Genomic DNA, 22816 nt, shown 5'->3' with positions numbered 1-22816 from the left:
GCGCCTCTATGCCATCAGATACCATGGCTGTCTGTATGGCACTACTGACTATATAGCACCAGCTACTGCAGACACCTTTATTGATACAGCTGCACGCTCACTTCTATAACTCCTACAGCAATGGCTTGGAGGTCTCCAGTTTTGACAGTCACATCTGTTGCTCCAGCTACCACGGCTACATGTATAACTACTACTACTACTACTGCTACTATCTGACATTTCTAAAGCGCTACTAGGGTTACGCAGCGCTGTACAATATAACATAGAAGGACAGTCCCTGCTCAGAGAGCTTACAATCTAATGGACAAATGTACAGACAATCAAGTAGTGGCAGTCAAATTGGGGCAGTCTAGGTTCCTTGAGAGGTATCAGGTTAGGTGCCGAAGGCAACATTGAAGAGGTGGGCTTTGAGCAAGGATTTGAAGATGGGTAGGGAGGGGGCTTGGCGTAGGGCCTCAGGAAGTTGATTCCACGCATAGGGTGAGGCGAGGCAGAATGGGCAGAGCGGTGGTGGAGAAGGGTACTGAGAGGAGGGATTTATCCTGTGAGCGGAGGTTTCGGACGGGAACATAAGGGGAGATGAGGGTGGAGAGGTAATGAGGGGCTGCAGACTGAGTGCATTTGTAGGTGAGAAGGAGAAGCTTGAACTGTATGCGGTATCTGATCGGAAGCCAGTGAAGCGACCTGAGGAGAGGGGTGATATGAGAATATCGGTTCAGGCGGAATATAAGACGTGCAGCAGAGTTCTGAATGGATTGAAGGGGGGATAGATGGCTAAGTGGGAGGCCAGTGAGGAGAAGGTTGCAGTAGTCAAGGCGAGAGGTAATGAGGGCGTGGATGAGAGTTCGGGTGGTGTGCTCAGAGAGGAAAGGGCAAATTTTGCTGATGTTAAAGAGGAAGAAGCGACAGGTCTTGGCTGTCTGCTGCATATGCGCTGAGAATGAGAGGGAGGAGTCGAAGATGACTCCGAGGTTGCGGACTTGATGCATTGCTTATGCTGCTAGGCTGCGTCAGTAGACTGTCTCTTTTTGGTTTTGATAGCTACGTGCCTCATCTACTCTATGCAACTATTTAGTGCAGTTTTGCCCATATAGCTCAGGCTATATAAACCACCTACTTCTCTGGATATTCAACTCCTCCAGGACTTCTACTGTAGTTACAATATTCCTTTCATAGATGTGCCTTGGTCTTAGGCTGTTGCCTTCAAAGACCCATTCAAGAAAAATCACTAGTTGGGTTTGTTTCTTGCTTTATGTATCTCTTCATTGTCTATCAATGCTGTTTGGGGTTGTTCTACTTATCATGTGACTCCTTCTCCTCTTCTATACCCTTTGTCTTTCCAGAGTCCTTCTGATTAATTTTGGTTCTTTCTACCTACCCTCCTCTCTTCCTTCCCGTCCACATTAATTGATTTGATTTGCTTACTTTATTTATTTTTTGTCTATTAGATTGTAAGCTCTTTGAGCAGGGACTGTCTTTCTTCTATGTTTGTGCAGCGCTGCGTACGCCTTGTAGCGCTATAGAAATGTTAAATAGTAGTAGTAGTAGTAGTACTGAGTTTTACTGGAAATGATCTCTAAGGCTATTCCAGTTTATCTGTCTCGAGTGTTTCAATCTTTTAGTCCTGCCCTATGTTGGGGACACTGCTTTGCTACATCCCATTGGTCTGGACTGGTCTGATAGGATGCCATGGAAAGAAAAGTCATGTCTTACCTGATATCTTTCTTTACTTTAGTCCTATCAGGCCAGTCTAGAATCCCTCCCTGGTTGATTAATTTTCTTTTATTCACAAACTATATTTTACAGATATTACAGATTTTACTTTTAAGTTTCCTAACTTATTGTAAATTACATGTCTCCTGATTCAGTGAAATATCTGCATGTCAGTAGAGTATATGCTGCAATGGCTGGTAAGGTTCTGACTAGAATGAGACATTTGGTCTCAAAGTTTCAATATTGGTCACCAGGCAAGTTTTGAGCACCATTGCTCGGCTTTTCAAAATAGTGAACATTCTATGCAGCACGACACCCTTAAGGGACAAATCACATGAGAACTATTTTCATTCTCTGTCTCTATCTGCTGGTAGATGAACACAACCCATTGGTCTGGACTGGTCTAATAGGACTAAGGGAAATAAGGTTATCAGGTAAAACATAACTTTTCTTTTCATAGCAGGAAGGGTAGGTCTTGAATTTGGAGTATCAAGGAAGTTAGATACCTTTCAGAGTAGCACCAGATAATGAGGAATTGTTTTTCCCGTGCAACAGTATAGTTTATTATTGGAAGTGATGGGTCCTTATTTTCCCACAATCGTCTTAGTGTGTTCTCACTAGATCTTTGTCTAAAAAATTCTTTGGCTACTAAGTTAGGAAATGAGGCAGCAACAACTGCAAAAGTCTCCTCAACAATCTTCGTGCCCATTTCCCCAGGTCATCCAGTTATAGAAGAACACAAAACATACCAGCAGAGAAATACATATCAAATTATATTCTTTTATTAGGAACATAATAGTACTTTATATATTGAAAATTAAAACAGCAATGTGCACTCAACATATCATATGTACAACAGGTGAAAAATAAAACCAAACTGAATTTCTCAAGTTAAAGATTTTAACACAGATTAACAGTTTAAGCAGTCCTGAAAAAACTCCACGGCACTCAGCTTTCCAGCTCTCTAAGATTACTAAATTCACACAATGTCATTAATAAGGAACTACAATGAGAAGAAAGCTGAGGGAGCAGAAGTACTAAGTGTATTTCCCATGAACACAGGATAGGAGAAAACTCTTTGAAATACCTGCTCCGTAGTTTTAATATATTAATATAGTGAATGATACATACCTGTAGCAGGTGTTCTCCGAGGACAGCAGGCTGATTGTTCTCACGACTGGGTTGACGTCCATGGCAGCCCCCACCAACCGGAACAAAACTTCACGGGCGGTCCCGCACGCAGGGCACGCCCACCGCGCATGCGCGGCCGTCTTCCCGCCCGTGCGTGACCGTTCCCGCTCAGTTGAATGACAAGCAAAAATGATGAAACGCAACTCCAAAGGGGAGGAGGGAGGGTAGGTGAGAACAATCAGCCTGCTGTCCTCGGAGAACACCTGCTACAGGTATGTATCATTCACTTTCTCCGAGGACAAGCAGGCTGCTTGTTCTCACGACTGGGGTATCCCTAGCTCTCAGGCTCACTCAAAACAAGAACCCAGGTCAATTGAACCTCGCAACGGTGAGGCATAACAGAAATTGACCTACGAAGAACAACTAACTGAGAGTGCAGCCTGACCAGAATAAATTCGGGTCCTGGAAGGTGGAGTTGGATTTACACCCCAAACAGATTCTGCAGCACCGACTGCCCGAACCGACTGTCGCGTCGGGTATCCTGCTGGAGGCAGTAATGTGATGTCAATGTGTGGACAGATGACCACGTCGCAGCCTTGCAAATCTCTTCAATAGTGGCTGACTTCAAGTGAGCCACCGACGCTGCCATGGCTCTGACACTGTGAGCCGTGACATGACCCTCCAGAGTCAGCCCAGCCTGGGCGTAAGTGAAGGAAATGCAATCTGCTACCCAATTGTGGAGATGGTGCATTTCCCGACAGCGACCCCTATCCTGTTAGGGTCGAAAGAAACAAACAATTGGGCGGACTGTCTGTGGGGCTGTGTCCGCTCCAAGTAGAAGGCCAATGCTCTCTTGCAGTCCAATGTGTGCAACTGACGTTCAGCAGGGCGGGTATGCGGTCTGGGAAAGAATGTTGGCAAGACAATTGACTGGTTAAGATGGAACTCCGACACCACCTTCGGCAGGAACTTGGGGTGGGTGCGGAGCACTACTCTGTTGTGATGAAATTTGGTATACGGAGCATGAGCTACCAGGGCTTGAAGCTCACTGACCCTACAAGCTGAAGTAACTGCCACCAAGAAAATGACCTTCCAGGTCAAGTACTTTAGATGGCAGGTATTCAGTGGCTCAAAAGGAGGTTTCATCAGCTGGGTGAGGACGACGTTGAGATCCCATGACACTGTAGGAGGCTTTAGGGGGCTTTGACAAAAGCAAGCCTCTCATGAATCGAACGACTAAAGGCTCTCCAGAGATGGCTTTACCTTCCACACGATAATGGTAAGCACTAATCGCACTAAGGTGATTCCTTACTGAGTTGGTCTTGAGGCCAGACTCTGATAAGTGCAGAAGGTATTCAAGCAGGTTCTGTGCAGGGCAAGAACGAGGTTCTAGGGCCTTGCTCTCACACCGGACGACAAACCTCCTCCACTTGAAAAAGTAACTCTTTTTAGTGGAATCCTTCCTAGAGGCAAGCAAGACATGGGAGACACCCTCAGACAGACCCAACGCAGTGAAGTCTACGCCCTCAACATCCAGGCCGTGAGAGCCAGAGACTGAAGGTTGGGGTGCAGCAACGCTCCGTCGTTCTGCGAAATGAGAGTCGGAAAACACTCCAATCTCCACGGTTCTTCGGAGGACAACTCCAGAAGAAGAGGGAACCAGATCTGACGGGGCCAAAAGGGCGCTATCAGAATCATGGTGCCGCGGTCTTGCTTGAGCTTCAGTAAGGTCTTCCCCACCAAAGGTATGGGAGGATAAGCATACAGGAGGCCGGTCCCCCAATGAAGGAGAAAGGCATCCGACGCTAGCCTGCCGTGTGTCTGAAGTGTGGAACAGAACAGAGGCAGCTTGTGGTTGGTCTGAGAGGCGAAAAGGTCCACCAAGGGGGTGCCCCACTCTCGGAAGATCTTGCGTACCACTCTGGAATGGAGCGACCACTCGTGCGGTTGCATGACTCTGCTCAGTCTGTCGGCCAGACTGTTGTTTACGCCTGCCAGGTATGTGGCTTGGAGGAACATGCCGAACTGGTAAGCCCAACGCCACATTCCGACGGCTTCCTGACACAGGGGGCGAGATCCGGTGCCCCCCTGCTTGTTGACGTAATACATTGCAACCTGATTGTCTGTCCGAATTTGAATAATTTGATAGGACAGCCAATCTCTGAAAGCCTTCAGTGCGTTCCAGATCGCTCGGAGCTCCAGGAGGTTGATCTGCAGATCCTTTTCCTGGAGGGACCACAGACCCTGGGTGTGAAGCCCATCGACATGAGCTCCCCACCCCAGGCGAGATGCATCCGTCGTCAGCACCTTCGTGGGCTGTGGAATTTGGAATGGACGTCCCAGGGTCAAATTGGTCCGGATGGTCCACCAGTGCAGTGAAGTGCGGCAACTGGTGGAGAGGCGGATGACATCTTCTAGATTCCCGGAGGCTTGAAACCACTGGGAAGCTAGGGTCCATTGAGCAGACCTCATGTGAAGACGAGCCATGGGAGTCACATGAACTGTAGAGGCCATATGACCCAGAAGTCTCAACATCTGCCGAGCTGTGATCTGCTGAGACGCTCTGGTCTGTGAAGCCAGGGACAGGAGGTTGTTGGCCCTCGCTTCGGGAAGGAAGGCCTGAGCCGTCTGGGTATTCAGCAGAGCTCCTATGAATTCCAGAGACTGGGCTGGCTGGAGATGGGACTTTGGGTAATTTATCACAAACCCCAGCAGCTCCAGGAGTTGAATAGTGCACTGCATGGACCGGAGAGCTGCCGCCTCCGAGGTGTTCTTGACCAGCCAATCGTCGAGATATGGGAACACGTGCACTCCCAGCTTGCGTAGATACGCCGCCACCACCACGAGGCACTTTGTAAACACCCGTGGGGCAGAGGCGAGCCCAAAGGGCAGCACACAATACTGAAAGTGCCGTGTGCCCAGACGGAATCTGAGATACTGTCTGTGAGCTGGCAGTATCGGGATGTGAGTGTATGCGTCCTTTAAATCCAGGGAACATAGCCAATCGTTTTTCTGAATCATTGGCAGAAGGGTGCCCAAGGAAAGCATCCTGAACTTTTCTTTGACCAGGAATTTGTTCAGGCCTCTCAGGTCTAGGATGGGACGCATCCCCCCTGTTTTCTTTTCCACAAGGAAGTACCTGGAATAGAATCCCTGCCCTTCCTGCCCGGGTGGTACGGGCTCGACCGCATTGGCGCTGAGAAGGGCGGAGAGTTCCTCTGCAAGTACCTGCTTGTGATGGGAGCTGAAGGATTGAGCTCCCGGAGGACAATTTGGTGGCAGGGAGGTCAAATTCAGGACGTATCCGCACCGCACTATTTGGAGAACCCACTGGTCGGAGGTTATGAGAGGCCACCTTTGGTGAAAAAATTTTAACCTCCCTCCGACCGGCAGATCGTCCGGTACGGACACTTTGAGGGCGGCTATGTTCCCATGGATCCAGTCAAAAGCCCGTCCCCGGGTTTTGCTGTGGAGGCGCAGGGGGCTGCTTAGACGCACGCTGTTGACGAGAACGAGCGCGCTGGGGCTGTCCCTGTGCCTGACGAGGCCTTCGGGCCGGCTGGGTGTACCTACGCTTGGCAAAAGCATAGGGCGCAGCCTGCCGGGCCCGGGAAAAACGTCCACCTGCTGAGGTGGATGCTGAAGGCGCCCGGTGGGAGAGCTTGTCGAGAGCGGTTTCCCGCTGATGGAGTTGGTCCACCAGCTGCTCGACCTTCTCGCCAAAAATATTATCCCCCTGGCAAGGGACGTCGGCCAGTCTCTGCTGGGTGCGGTTGTCCAGGTCAGAGGCACGCAGCCATGAGAGCCTGCGCATTACTATACCTTGGGCCGCAGCTAGAGATGCCACGTCACAGGTGTCATATATACCCCTGGACAGGAACTTTCTGCACGCCTTCAGCTGCCTGACCACCTCCTGAAAAGGCCTGGACTGCTCCGGCGGGAGCTTGTCAACCAGGTCCGCCAGTTGCTTCACATTATTCCGCATGTGGATGCTCGTGTAGAGCTGGTAAGACTGAATGCGGGTCACGAGCATGGAAGATTGGTAGGCCTTCCTCCCAAACGAGTCCAGAGTGCGAGACTCCCGCCCCGGGGGCGCCGAGGCGGTATCCCTTGAACTCCGTGCCCTCTTGAGAGCAGAGTCCACGACCGCCGAGTCATGAGGCAATTGGGGCCGCATTAACTCTGGGTCCGAGTGGATTCTGTATTGGGACTCTGCTTTCTTGGGGATGGTGGGATTAGATAGTGGTCTCAACCAGTTCCGAAGCAGTGTCTCTTTGAGGACATTGTGCAACAGTACCGTGGAGGACTCTCTAGGTGGTGATGGATAGTCGAAGACCTCGAGCATCTCAGCCCTCGGCTCATCCACAGAGACCACGGGAAAGGGAATGCAAATAGACATATCCCTGACAAAGGAGGCAAAGGAGAGGCTCTCAGGAGGCGAGAGCTTCCTCTCAGGTGAAGGAGTGGGGTCGGAGGGAAGGCCCACAGACTCCTCTGAGGAGAAATATCTGGGGTCCTCCTCCTCCCCCCACGAGGCCTCTTCCTCGGTGTCGGACATAAGCTCGTGCAGCTGAGTCCTCAACCGGGCCCGGCTCGACGTCGAGGCATCGAGGCCTCGGTGGTGTCGTCGAGCGGTGGACTCCCGCGCCAGCGGGGATGAAGCTCCCTCCATCGACGTCGACTCCACCTGCGTGGCGTCGGCGTAGAAGGCCTCGGCACCGGGCTAGAGCTCGCCGGCTCCACAGTCAACGGCGCCGAGGGCGCAAGCACCCCCGGCGCTGGCACAGTCTGGCGCATCAGCCCTTCCAGGATCCCCGGAAGGATGGCTCGGAGGCACTCGTCAAGGCCCGCTGTCGGGAAAGACGAGGGGGCCGGTTAAGGCGTCAGTGCTGGAAGCTGCTCGGGTCCAGGAGACTGCACCGAAGTGCTGGAACCCTGACGCGGCGGTACCTCTACTACAGAGGGGGACCTGTCCTCTCGACGCTGCCGCTTTCTCGGCGTCGACTCCTCTCCGGTGCCGGGAGCCGGATGCATCGATGGCGACCAATGACAGTGCTTCTTCGTTTTCTTGCGATGCCCGTCATCGGCGCTAGGTGGAATGGAGGAGGAGGTCGATCCCCCTCGGCCTCGAGGGACCGGGTCCGACAGGGTTCGGTCCCGAGGGCCCTGGGTAGAGGGAGTGACCAGGGCCGATTGCCCACGTGGCCTCTCACCCCTGCCGTCACCGGAGGACCGGCGGGCCGACGGGACCTGTGCTCCTGGGGTCGATGCCATCGGTGCCGATTTCGTGGACATCGATACCGGTACCGAAGAACCGGCCGTTGATACTGATGCCGTCGAAGTCGACGTCGAGGGGCCGGCGCAAGTTCCAAAAAGACGATCCCGAAGAACTTGCCTCGCTACTTGTGTCCGTTTCCGGAGACCGAGACACAAAGTACACGACTTGGTATCGTGCTCCGGCCCGAGGCACTGGAGGCACCAAGCGTCAGTGTCGGTCTGCGAGATAGGCCGGCCGCACCGACCACACTTTTTAAATCCACTCGGGACCTTCGAGGACATCGACGGAAAAATCGCGTCGGCGAAATCAAAGTCGTCGATGGTGGCGGTAAAAACACACCTCGAAAAAACAATCGACCGCGCGGCCACAAGGCCGCAACGCGACGCCCCCGCTAAGAGACGAGGGAAAACAAGTTCAGCGCGGTTTTTTTTTTGTTTTGTTTTTTTTGAAAAGTAAAGAGAAAACGCGCAACGAAATAAAAAAGAAAATTAAAAAAGAAGATTCGCGAACAACGCGATCCGGTTTCCGGGGCTGACAGAGAGAGAGACGTTAACACGTCTCTCTTCAGCGCGGAAAAGAAAAGACTGAGCGGGAACGGTCACGCACAGGCGGGAAGACGGCCGCGCATGCGCGGTGGGCGTGCCCTGCGTGCGGGACCGCCCGCGAAGTTTTGTTCCGGTTGGTGGGGGCTGCCGTGGACGTCAACCCAGTCGTGAGAACAAGCAGCCTGCTTGTCCTCGGAGAAATATATATACATATACATGTCAGGTGCTGGTTAATGAAAATAATTTCAGTGCTGAAAAGGTAGGCATTGCACATTCTATGCTAATCTGCATACAGCAATTAGCATGCCGAAGATCAATGACCCTTGAAAGCACATCCCTTTTCCAATGGACTCTGATATGGGAGGCAAATTTAATTTAGATGCATTTCCCCCCCAGATTCTATATAGATTGCCCACATTTAGATATGAATCCCAGATCAGCATGTGAACCAATCATTATTGTAGTTAAGGCGCACTTAATTGGCAGTAATTTGGAGTTATGTGTGGATCTACCCTATACCCTATTCTATAACATGTGCACCTAAATTTCATAGCGCTCAACTCAAAAAGGGGCATGGGTGGGTCAGGGGCATTCCCAGAAATTAGGCACAATGTTGGAGAATACTTGCATTTGCAGCACTAACACCAGCGTTTGTGGCAGGTATTAATGCTCGTGCCCAAAGCTAGTATTTTGTTAAGGGTGCTTCGTGCAGAGCACCCTTTACAGAATACTATCTTAGTATGAATCATGATTGCGCCTAACTTTGGGCATTCTTTACTGAATCTTTATCTTACAAAGCTGCCATTTTGCAGAGGCGCTGCAAGGGGCAGGAACTAGGGGACTGTGCTGGACCACCAGGGATGTAGGTAAGCCTGGGGGCTTACTTTCATGGTTGGGGAATGGGGTGGGGGGAGAGGAGGGAAGGAGAGGTCATCGGCGCATGGGTGGGGGGGTTGAGACAGGACTTGGAGGCTTTTTCTTTAATTAAAAAAAAAAGAAGAAAAGTTACGCAGCCCCAGCTCAATATTCAGCCGGGGCTGCATTTCGGCCCCAGGTGAATATTGACCAGGGGTGCATCACTTATAGCAGCCTGCCCGCCCCAAATTATTCCCTGATATTCAATGCCGGTGCCCAGACATGGCCTGGAACTAAATATTGGGGGATAATTTGGCTGGCAACGATTAGTGTTTAAATTAGCCGGCTGAATATTGGGGGGGGGGGGGGGGGGGGGGGGAATTTAGTACTTATGTGTGTAAGTGCCCCAAGCACTATTTTGTAAGGGTGTGTGTGTTGTGCTGTGCAACTGCAAGAGGGACATATGTGTAGACGGAGCATGAGTGGAGCTCCCAGTTACGAACATTAACTTTCACAAGCACTTACCCCATTTATGCAGCAGCAGTTATGCTAGCTCTATGGCTGGTGTAACTGCTGGCATATAAATGTTAGGCGCACTGATGGCAGCTTACGCTAGTATTTTATAATGGTATCATGACGCTCCTCAGATACTGTTATAGAAGGGGCGCTCACTGCATGGCATTGGCATGCCTAGTGAGAGGCCAGCGTTGGTTTTACCATTTTTCTTTTATGTGGCCTTTTCATTTTTCTGGTTATCTGTTCATTCTTTCCAACCCAATAGAAGTTGGAAAGAATTATACACAATGGATTGAAAATGTCCATCTGTCTGTCTATCTGGGGGCAAAATAACTCTGAAAATTTAGTGGAAGAGCTGAAACCCAGCAAATCAGGAAGTACCAGTAAAAAGACACAAAGAGGTTGATATTCAAAGTGATTTAACTGGCCAGTAACGGCTCTTGGCTCATTAAATCACTTGTGCAAGCTATCCACTGATAATCACCATCACTTAATGGGTTAGCACCTCTGAATATCACTACTGACCACTAAACTTAAAGCTGGCTATTTTGTGGGCGGTCCGGGGGCAGAATCGGCTCTATGTGTTGTGCTGAATATCGCACTTAACCGCGTAAGAGAGAGCCAGCCGCATAAACCCAGCTTTTCAATCCTGGTGCCAGACATGGCCCAGCATTGAATATCTGGGATTAACACTACCAGTGGCTAAAAAATCGGTCACCACCACCAGCTGAATATTGACCCCAATGAGTTCAAAAATGGGCAAAAATGGACCGGGGTTCTAGAGAAGTAAGCCCCCCCCCCCCCCCCCCAAAAAAAAAAAAATGGCCCAATGCATTTCTATGAGAGGAAGTCAGGGGGCAAAATAACTCTCTGAAAATGTAACGGAATGGGATGAAGCTTGCATATGGAAAAACTGCTAAAAAGACAAAGGGTTCCAAAGACATGAGGCCCCCACCCCTGCCCCTACTTTTCTATGGGAGAAGTTCCAACTCTGTAGCCGAATCTTATATGCAGTAAAACAGAGTAGTTAAGGAATTTCTTCAAACAGCTTATCCCCATTCTCTACTCTCCCAATTCCTCAAACTACCCTCACCCCCAAAAATACCCCCTAAACAAACTATCCCACTCCAAAATACTAACACCCAAAATTGCTCTGCCACCCCACAACTTGCCCAATCCTGAAAAACTACCCCACAAACTACTGTCACCCTCCCAAAAAAACTATGCCATTCTAAATTACCTCCCTATAACTGCCCCAATCCCTCATAAACTGCCTCCCCAGTGACCCAAGACCCTGCAAACTGTCCCACCACGAACACATCACTATGTCAAAAACAGCCCCACCCAAAAAAACTACCCCTGCTCTACAACATGCGCTATATCCAAAAAATGCTTCCATGCAACTGCCTCACCACTCCACTAACTGCCCTCACACCACAAAATTATTCATTCAACTGCTACACCACTTTGTACAGTGTCTGCACCATCACAAAACTAACTTCTCACAATTGTTCCACCACTCCACAAACTGCCTCACAACCAAAAAATATCTCCCTGCCAATTGCTCCACTACAAAAACTACCACCCCAAAAACTGCCACACCCAAATATTACACTCCCTCAACTGCAATACCACCCCATACACTGCCCCCTGCAACTGCCCTACCCCAAAAGCTACCAACCTCACAAACTGCACCACCCTGCTAACTGTCTGACATCCAAAAAGTACTCCTTTGATAACTGCTCCCACACAACTGCCCTAGTTGCACTCCAAAACCTACACTTCAATCACCCCACTATCCTGCAAACTGCTCCTCCCTCACACCTTACAAGCTACCCCACCCCCAAAAAATATGGGCCCCCTCAAAACAACCCTATGCAACTGCTCCACCACCCCACAAACTGCCTCACTCCCCCAAAAATACCCCCGTCTGCTAACTGCACCACCATCCCCAGACACAACATTTGCAGGCAGTGCACACATAGAACAAACAACAGAGATACAGAGTCTTAAATGTGACCAAGTTTCAAGACCTTCAGGCTTTCTAAACCCGCTTCCTAGAGTTTAATATCAAGTGTTAGGAATTAGACTGCTGAGAATCAAGGCGCAATTCTGAAACCCTGCAGGGGGTCAGCAAGCATATTTTCAAAAATAAACTCCCTGTATGCAAGGGCTGGCCATGCCACGAGTATGTTGGTATCATGGACTCCACACCTGCTTTGCGGCAGTGTCAAAGTGCACAGCTTAAACCATGTGTAGACATGCCCTAATCTAATTCCTCTACAGTGTAGGTTGATCCCAACCACAAATTTACCCCTTTCAGAATGTGTACTTTTATCAGGGATCAGAAGACAGTTTTCAATCTCCCATTTTACCCTAGAAAAATGCCTGTTACCTAGTAAAATCATTTGAAATTACAAGTATATCTACAGCATTCCTTAACACATAGCAGTATGCCTTAGGCACAAACTTAGAGGGTAAGTTTGTGCCTAATTCCAGGGCCGCTGGGGGGGGTGGAATATTTCCCCAGGCAGCAGGCCTGGCCTCTAAGGGGGCTTGGCACCGGCAATAGAAAAGCTGCTTTCTTTAGGCTTTCAGTGGCAGGCACAGGCAAAAGGCTAATTGGGTCTCCTGCTCCTGTGAGCCGGGTAATTGTGTTATCATGTTAATTCTGCTCTGCTGGTCATGTCCCACCTCCTAAGTGAAGAACTTCCTATTTTTGCATAGGTGGGAGGGGATATAGCATGAAGAAGGACCTGTGGACAGCAGATCCCACCTCCTAAGTGAAAAACTTCCTATTTTCCGCATAGGTGGGAGGGGATGCGGCATGAAGAAGGACCCGTGGCTAGCAGAGCACAGTTAACACGACACCCGGCACACAGGAGAAAGAGACAGACTGAGCGATCAGTAAGCTACTGCCAATGAGGGGGTGGAAGGGCCTGGGAATATGGGGGGCACGCCCTCAAGATTGTTTGCCCCAGGCTCAGGTTTGTCTCTTGGTGGCTCTGCCTAATTCTATAAATTTGTGCACCCAAATATAGGCTTAGCGTTCAAGTTTGTACATGTAATTTATAGAATTAGGTCAGTTGCGTGCACAACTAAATATAATAATTGGCTGCTAATTAGAGATAACAGCCAATTATTAGCTTTAATTGGCACCAATTAACAGTTATGTGCACAACTACCCTAAGTCGCTATTCTAGAAGCTGTGTGCACAAATTCTATCATGCACAACTTCTAGGGGAGGGGCATGGGAGTTATGCATGCAGATTATAGAGTATTGGGCATTACGCTCCTAAGGTGCAAGCACTCACCCAGCCTTTGATGTGGCGTAAGTGCTCACGCCTAAAGTTCACGTGAAACTGCAGACTTCCGCTAGTGGAACTAACGCACAGAACTGCTGTTATAGAATTTGCACTTAGCGTGCATCATCATGGTGCCTACATTTTGGCGCTTTTTCTTGAATCTACCCCTTTATCTGAATACAGCTCACCTTCAATCACTACTAAAAAGGTGCGAGCTAAATCCAAATAAACAAAGAAGTTAAAGTAACCAAGGGCATCTTTTAGTAAGGCGCACTCACGTTTTTGGCGCGCGCTAAAATTGTGGGCGAGCTAAACGTTAGAGATGCCCATAAGAATGCATTGGCATTTCTAATGTTTAGCGTGCTCACAATTTTAGCACACGCCAAAAATGTGAGCGCACCTTAGTAAAAGACCCTCTCTATCTCTGGTTAGTAATTATTCTCAAAAGAAAAAAAAATCTTCTCTGATACCCAAAAAGCAAAGCAGCTGCAGAACTCTATCATTATATGCCGTTAAGGTTCATGGTTATTCCTGTAAGTTCGAAAGGAGATTTGAAAAGTGCACATATATTGTGACAAAATGGCATCTTTCCCATTCCTCCATTTGCAAATTCATTGGGGACTGATAGACAGATGGAAGGAGCTTCCCCAACAGGCGCTACTGCTTGGACAAAATGCGCTTAGAAAGGTTATCCACAATTAGATCTGGAATTACTAAATTGTCTCCCGAGCAGAACACTTGGTGAGATGGCAAACTGCTCCAGCTCAAATAGAGTTCCATAATTCTTCAACTTTGCAGTCATGTCCAAGGGCACTCTTATTCTCATTCTCTTGCAAGATGTCACGCTTCAATGCCAGAGACATTCACAACAGTGCTCCTCTCGACCTTGCGCGTTCTAAAAATATCACAATGTAATTGTTAAAAAGAGACATCCTGTATTTCTTTATACTCCTGAAGACTGTGTTCAGAACTCAAGATAAGATCAATTGTATACACACTGTAAGGTTATCAATAGAAATCAAACAAAATAAAACATGGAAAAGAAAATAAGATGATACTTTTTTATTGGACATAACTTAATACATTTCTTGATTAGCTTTCGAAGGTTGCCCTTCTTCGTCAGATCGGAAATAAGCAAATGTGGTAGCAGATAGTATATATAAGTGAAACATCCAAGCATTACTTTGACAGTCTGACAGGATGGGAGGGTGGGGGTGTGTAGGAGGTATGCATGGGGATATCAAAGCATTTCATTGATAGTCTAACAGGGTGGGTGTGGATAGGTGAGAGGAGGGTGATAAACAGAGAAATACAACTTTATGGTTTATAATGGGCTAGAAAACCCAGGTCCTTCTACCAGTGATTTCATAGTAAGAATCCTGAAAGGTAACTTTAAAACAATACAGGAACGTAAGACCTTTGAAGTCAGAATGATTGAATATTTTGACACCCAACAGACAGGATTCCCTCTCCCCCACATGTATGTCCCCTCCCCAATCTTTTTTCAGCATCCCTCCCACGTTTTTTTACAGCTCCCTTCCTCCCTCCACCCATATAACTCCATTCACATCCTCTCCCCTCCTGTACCTTATCGTTGTGCACTGGTGGTCTAATGACCTCTTCGGGGCAGGAAAGAGCCCCTTCTTTCCTGCCCAGTGCTGCCACAGACCTCTTGCTCCCAGTGCCACTTCAAAATGGATGCCGAGAGTTCAAGCAGTAACCTGGCAAGACTTCTGCGGAAATCTTGTGAGGCTGCCGCTTGAACTCACGGCAGCCATTTTGAAGCGGCACCGCTCACTCGCAAATCCAGACAAACGGGCAGGCTGGCAAAACCCACCTGGATGCCCCACTGTGTTCTCAAAAAGAGAACATGTTCAGATAAAACTGGACATATGGTAATCCCATGCGTATGCAACTGCCAAAGCCAATTAACTGCAATAATAATTGGTTGTTAGTGCCAAATTATTGCTTGTTAAGGACTTGTTAATTCAGTTGCATGTGCATCTTAGGCGCACACCCAACATTCCGCACCTTTCAGTGCAATATATAGAGTACGGGGGTTAGAGCGCCATTTTACATGCAATACAGAGAGTGGAATTGAGAAGTCCAAGTTCTGATGATATTTTAGAAAAGGATTTGCCGGCTTAGAGCCTTTTCTAAAATACTGACCTTTTGGATGTTTTTGTTTAAGCATTTAAAACAGAAAGCAGTGTGACCCTAATCCTGGTGTCAGCTGTCAATTCCCCCCCCCCCCCCCCTGAAAAAAAGCAGTTTTTTATAGCAGGGGAGCCTTGTTTTTACTTTCACTTTCTGTAGAACTGCATTATTTACCTGTAGAATATGTTTACAATGTTTTTTTATAGCAGTCTTCGATCCAAATCACTGTGTTTTGAGACGCAGGTGATTCATTGCATGCTCTCCGCTACTTGGCAGTATCGATTTTCTGCATCTCAGTCTTATAATTAGTGAGCCATGGCACTTTTAGCTGCTTTGCCTTTGACTCCATTTACATTATTATTGAGGAACAATTACTTTTTGGTTGTATGTTTCAAGAGTTCTGACTCTAACTGACCCCGACCCGTGTGAGGTCGATTCATTAAATGACTCTTGATTGTTCGACTCTAGAATGGTCCGTTTGTGCTTCTTTTTTTGCTACAAGGGTAAGGCTTTCAGTACGAGTTAACTGGCCTGGAAAGGCTTCTGACCCGTTAACTTGCATCTCAGCAGATAACAGGTCATTTTCAGCGGCATTTAACCGGTTATCATCGCTGAAAATGCCCAGTTGGCACCGACAATAAAGACAGTGATGTTTGGGGTGTTCCGGGGACGTGACCGGTTAAGTTCCGATATTCGGAACTTAACCGGCCAGGCTTAGTGGCCAAATAAGGCCACATAAAAAGCAAGTTTATCTTTGTCCACAAAGCCATGGCCGGTTAAGTCTGAATATCGACAAACCAGTCATGCGCTAGCTGGCATTGAAAAACCTGGATATTCAATGCCTGTCGCCGGAAACCACCCAGCATTGAATATCTGAATTGAACGCCAGCAGTGGGTAGTCAAAGTGCTGTCTGCCTCCAGCTGAATATCAGGTGGCATATTTTTATAACTCTTATGGCAGTTTTTAATGTTTATATAGCATATTTTTTACACAGAGGGCTGATGCAATACCTTTTATGCCTTTTGCTAGTTTTATGGTGCTCGGTGGCTATTGCAGGATGGTTTCAATATTTAAGCTGGCCCTCTAATTTTCTTGCATCTAGCATTTGATTGGTCAATTCCAACCAATCAAAATATTGAAACCATCATGGAATTGGACTGTCTATAGGCTTTCTTACCTAGTATAGCTGTCCTCCAATTCATGCCTCTTGGCTCCTGGGGGTTGCTTCCCCAGAAGATTCACTGCAATGCACATCAGCATGCCACGTTGCTTGGTGTAGTAACAAGACACATCCACCACCAGGAATAATACTAAGAAGATGACCATAACAATTCCAATAATGCCGCCTACGCCGATGCTCTGCTGCTGGGAGATTGGCTGGGCATCTGAAAACAAACATGAAAATGGAGAAGGAATAGTTTCCAGTTTCACTAGATCTATTTGCAATTTAAGAACCAAAGAACCCAGCAACAAGAACATTGAATCAATGAGCACCATTGATACTGGCCTGAGCAGTGCTCTTTCAGGTTTATGGGCCATTGCAGTTTAAGGTTTTATTCTTGCTGAATGCCTCATAATATGTGTTTAACCATGATGCATTCTTATGTAGGCCTTCTTTTTTGTTTTATTCTTAGTATTTTTATTGGTTTAAAACAGTATTACAGTGAACAAGTCAATACAACAGTAAACAAATTTCAAAAAGCGGGAAGGAGGGGAAGGGTAAAAAAAAGGAATGAAAAGCTTCTCAACATGCCATCTCTAAGGTAGGTCAGTAACAAAGACCACTTCTCCTTATAATGGATATATCGACATGATTTTTGAGCTAGGAACGTTTCATATTTATAAGCCTGAAATACTAAATTCCACCAGTCCTGATGTGTGGCTTGCTTCAGAGACTTCCAGTGCCCAAAGACAACTTTCAAAGCTAAACCAAGCAAAGTATTCAAAAGCAAGCAGTCATTGTAGCTTAACAGAGAACGAAAACACTGGTCTCTGAGCAACACATACTTGTACCACATAGGACCAGTGAAGTGAAAGACATCTGTTAAAGTAAGCCACACATCAGTCCAAAATGGTGCAAGACACACACAGTCAAAAATAAGGTGTTTGAGAGTGCCCTGCTGAGCATGGCAAGACCAGCAGAGATTGGAAATGGAAGGGGTAATGGTATGTGACCGGAGGGGCATCCATAATGACCTGTGCATAAAAAAATAAAGAGACTGGGTAAGGGCAGCAGACCTGGAACACTTAAACAGCAAACTCCAAAGCTGCTGTCAGCTGCGATCAGAAATGGGCTGCTGAATATCCTAGGTTTGTGCAGCGCTGCGTACGCCTTGTAGCGCTATAGAAATGCTAAATAGTAGTAGTAGTAGTAGTAATATCCTGTTCCCAACTCCTACGCAGACCCAAACAAGTAGGGGGTGATTTACTTAAAAAGTAAGTATAGGCATGCGAGGCAACATGTTTTGCACATTGGAGTATTTTGGCTACTTCTACAACATTATGAAAAGAACTGCTGCATATCTTCATATTTATTTACGGTTCATTTGTATCCCATATTTTCCCACACATGCAGGCACAATGTGGCTTACAGAAAAATTACAAATTGAGAAAATACAGTTAGAGTTGACAAGGATAGACAAGGGGAGCAGTAGCTAACAATGGGGAACTAAGCAGGGTGAGGGATTGTGATGGGAATATTAATCAGCAGAGTAACTAGGGGAGTACGTCTTAACAAAGAAGTAAGTTTTCAGCAATTTTTTGAAGAAGATGTGGTCCATTTGCATTTTAAGGTGCTGCGGAAGAGCATTCCAGTATTTAGGACTCCAGTAGCGGAAAGAAGAGGTGACAGCAGCTTATTTTTGACGCCCTTACAGTTTGGGAAGTGTAGTTGGAGATATGACCATGCTGCAGGCGTTGCTAGTAGTTTTTGTATAGGTTTTATATCCTATAATGCTTATGTGGAGTGATTTTAGGTTGTGCATGTGGGTATGAATGAGAGTGTGTAAATGTGATAGGATGACAGGTATATTATGTTTAGTTTTTTTGATATTTTGACAACTAATAAAGATTGAATTGGTTAATAAGTGTTTAACGGTTGCTTGATAGTTTACATTTTGAGATATATATATATATATATATATATATATATATATATATATATATATATATATATAATATGTATAAATATTTCAACACTCCTGCTTTCAGCTTCTGGCCTCCAACCCTGGTATTTTTATTTATTTATTTTTTTCATTTTAACCTTACAGAAAGAACCATAAACTCTTGGCAGTGAAGTCATTTTTTTTGTCTGTGTTTGGACTAATATTCTGGAGATTTGACCCTGGACTAAATGATCCTTTTACTAAGATGCGCTAATGGATTTAGCACGCACTAACAGCAATGGGTTTCTTAGCATTAGTACATACTAATTGTTAGCACATGCTAAATCCATTAGCACACTGCAGAGTGGACTTGTATACAAATGAAACCCTTATGATATTAATGTCTTTGGAAGTTATACAGACTATGATTGTGTTTAAATCTTCAGTCTTTAAAGCAGGATGCTTTTGTTCTGTTATTGTTCTTAATAAACAAAAATAATATTGCCAAATTATACCTAATGAACTTAAATCATGAAAATAAATATAAATATATTGTGAAAAGTGCTCAGTTCACACGTCAGTCATAATGAATCGTGACTGGCTGAGTAGAGAACCATCATCGCACCCTTGGCATTCTCAATTATATAAGGACAAACATGTTGTCTTTATCAAGCATCTAATAACGAAAAACCTTAATTAAGTAACTTTAATTATTGTTATTGCTAAATCAAGCTGCGTGTATTAATCGTTGCATCAATCGTTATTGAAGCTAATCAAGAATGCCTATGCTGAATATATTTAAATACTAATAAAAAAAGGCCTGTTTCTGTTTGTAAGGAAACGGGCGCTAGCAATGGTTTTTGGTTTTTTTTTTGTATCTGTAGAGTTGTTAGTAAAGTGTGTGTGTTTGAGTGTGTGTCACAGTGAGACACAGAGAATGGAAAAGAGTGTGTGTGTGTGACACAGAGCTACAGTGTGCCAGAGTATGTGTCTGCGTGTGTGCATGACCCCCTCATTCTGTCCGAAGTGCAGTTACCCCCACCTTTTATGTTTGAAGTTCTGGGACCACAGGGGCGAGCAGTGAGTATGTGTGAGTGTGTGTGTGTGTGTGTGTGAGAGAGTGTGTCTGTCTCTGTGTGTGTGTGTGTATTTGTGTGTGTGCATGACCCCTTCCTTCTGTCCGTGTTGCAGGGTCGTCCCCTCCCCCCCATGTGTTTGGATTTTCAGTTACTTTTCCTTGTTTTAATCCTGCGATTGTGCTCTTTTGTCCATGCCCTCCATCCATCCATGTGTAACATTTGTCCTCTCCCCTTTCCCTCCCATTCTGTTCTCTCCCCCCTCTCCATGTGTTTTTGTCTGTCTCCCCTTGACGTTCCAGGCCCGTCTCTTTTCCTCCCCCCCCCCCCCTCAAGTTCCTGCCCCCTCCCTCCCTGCATGTGAGAGAGAGCATGTGTGTGTGTCAGACAGAGAGTGTATGTGTTTGAGAGTGTGTGTCACACAAAGAGTGAAAGACTGTGTTGTGTGTGTGTGTGTATGACCCCTTCCTTCTGTCTGAGGTGCAGAGTAGTTCCCCCCCCCCCCCCCCCCCCCCCCCCCCATGTTTGGTTTTTCAGTTCCTTTTCTTTTTTTTTTTTAATCTCGCGATTGTGCTCTTTTTTTTCCTGCCCTTTCTCTCCCATAAGTGTACCTGCTGTTAGGAAAGTTGGTCCGTCTGCTAAGCTTCATGCAGCTTGCGTTATAGTCGACGTCCCCTGCTGATGCGCCCGGAGGCTGTGTCTTCACCTTTGTTTTTGTTTTGTTAGTGCGGGTCCAGAGGGCTGTTCAGCTTCCTGCTGCTTGCTGAGGTGCCCGGAGCCTGTGTGTTCACCTTTTTTTTTTGGTTAGTGCAGGACTGGAGGGCGATTCAGCTTCCTGCAGCTTGCAGTGTAGTCGACGTCCCCTGCTGAGTTGCCCGGAGGCTCTCTCTTCACCCTTTTGGGTTGTTTTTTTTTTTTTGTTACTGTGGGTCCGGAGGGCGTTTCGGGTCGGTGGTATTCTCCTCAGCTGTGCGGCAGTCTCGTCAGGTGCGAGCGTTATGAGGGCGGTTGTTAAGCGCGGCAGCTTTGGGAGTGTGTCTGGTGCCTTTTTTTTTCTTTTTTTTTGCGTGTGCCAGCAGCCAGTTCCTGCGTTCAGCTGTGTTTGTTGACATCATTGAGTTCGATGCTGCCTAGCAGACCACCTCCGTGCTGAGGGAGCCACGGTCCCAAGCATTAGAACGTTGGAGGTGAGTTTTATTATATAGGATGTCTCTCATACTATGCATATTAGAACTAGATACTAAACAGATGTTACAATATCATGATAATGACATAAATTGGATGATTAAGTCACTGGTTTAGTACTCTTCATGTCTAACAGTTGACATATCTTCTTGGGCGACCCATTATGTATGAGTACTTATCTGTAAACTTTTTCGGCGTGGAAAAGAGCACCAATTGCGTGGAGATGGATCCATACACAGTTCAGAAAGTGTTTCCCCCATCAAAATCAATGTCCATGAAGCATGAAAAACAGAAACAAACAAAAAACAAAAATAGTGTTGTGTCAAAAAGAAAGCAAATCTATACATCCCATCTTATTAATCCTCGACTGTAGCTGATCCGCAAATCTTTCACTAATAGTTCCAGCTGACTCTAGCTGATCCGCAAATCTTTCACTAATAGTTCCAGCTGAGTTTCAATGGGTCTTCACCAGGAGGAATAACTAAAAAATCACATATCAAAAAACCTGAAGCTTATACCTAATCAAAAACTACAACCTAATTTATATTCTAACATGGATTGCTTATAAATATGAAAATAATAATATAAAACTATTATAGAACAATAAGGTGGCCACTTACCTTGTGGGAACTCCAAACTCTACTCTTTGTCAGCAAAGCTCTGTGTGAACTGGAAGTTTAAATAGCTCGTAGATTTGACCCACCTTAACGTGTGACGTAATGCGTAATTATGTCATTACTTCACTATCTTTCCGTTCACGGTTTAGACCATTGGGGTGTACAATGTTCCACCTATATATAAGTTGTTGTTCCTTTGTAATCAAAACTTCGGATATATTACCCCCATTAGGCAATTCTATCTGTAGTAACACAATAAATTTAAGATCTTGTTCCGTATGGTTGTGTTCCATCCAATGGGAAGTGGGGCTTCTTCTCTATGATGTCTGAAATTACTGAGATGTTCACCAATTTGTAGTTTGATGCTCTGTCTAGTTTGGCCAATATAGTACAGGTTGCATGGACACACAATGCAATAAACCATGTTGGCACTACTACAATCAGAATGTTGTATTAAAGAAAACGTTCTATTGGAACCTGGTATCTTGATTTGATTCGTTTGTATGGCATATTTGCAAAACTTGAAGTGTCCTGGTTGTTGTATATTCACACATTTGTGGCTTGCCAATAATTCACCTATGTTGCGACTCCGGGTATAAGCAAACTTTGGGTAGTCAGCAAACTCTGGATGAATCCGTAGAATGTGCCAAAACCTCTGAAGAATCCCGCAAACTTGATATGCTTGAATCGAATACGGTAACACACATACCAGAGAGTCGTCCTGGGTATGAGAATGGTCTAATAATAACCAATCTCTATAAGTAAAAAGAGCCCGTTTGTACGCTTGTTTGACAACTCTCAGTGGATAACCTCGATCAATAAATCTATAGTATAGGTTCTGGGCATGTGTCTTATATTGTTCTGTGGTGGAGCACAAACGTTTAATCCTGAGGAATTGTCCCAAGGGGATATTTTGCCGTAGGCTTTTCGGATGAAAGCTGGAATAATGGAGTAATGTATTTCTATCACTGTGTTTCCTAAATAGTGTGGTTGTAAATGACCCCGATGTATCAATAGCAACATGTATATCAAGAAAGTTAACTTGAGTAGGGTTATATGAGGATGAGAATGCAATTGCTGAATCTACATTGTTGAAATAAGTAAGAAACATTTTTAATTGTTTAAGGGGACCCTTCCATACCATGATGGCGTCATCGATGTAGTGTTTCCACATGATGATATTAGAATTATATTGGCATTGGTATAGGTATTGTTCCTCGAATTTGGTCATGAATAGGCAGGTGATGGACAGGGCCACAGTGGCACCCATTGCTATGCTTCTCGTTTGTAAAATATATTGCTGTTCAAACTGAAAATAATTATTTTTAATGAC

At 46.2% G+C, this 22816-nt stretch overlaps 1 protein-coding gene across 1 annotated transcript in view; it reads right to left on the bottom strand.

Annotated features, from left to right (window-relative positions):
• Nucleotides 1-13714: 13714 nt before the first annotated feature.
• The window catches only part of LOC115476241 (neural cell adhesion molecule 2-like), a 132954-nt gene continuing 123852 nt past the window's right edge, over nucleotides 13715-22816 (bottom strand). The window contains exons 10-11 of the mRNA XM_030212512.1: nucleotides 16679-16886; nucleotides 13715-14238 (exon numbers count right to left, since the gene is read on the bottom strand). Coding sequence (XP_030068372.1) covers nucleotides 14184-14238; nucleotides 16679-16886 — 263 coding nt within the window. The 3' untranslated portion in view covers nucleotides 13715-14183. The remainder of the gene's footprint in view (nucleotides 14239-16678; nucleotides 16887-22816) is intronic.

This window comes from Microcaecilia unicolor, chromosome 8 (assembly GCF_901765095.1).
Source record: "Microcaecilia unicolor chromosome 8, aMicUni1.1, whole genome shotgun sequence".
NCBI classification, from domain to species: Eukaryota; Metazoa; Chordata; class Amphibia; order Gymnophiona; family Siphonopidae; genus Microcaecilia; species Microcaecilia unicolor.
This window is presented reverse-complemented; position numbering and strand designations above follow the sequence as displayed.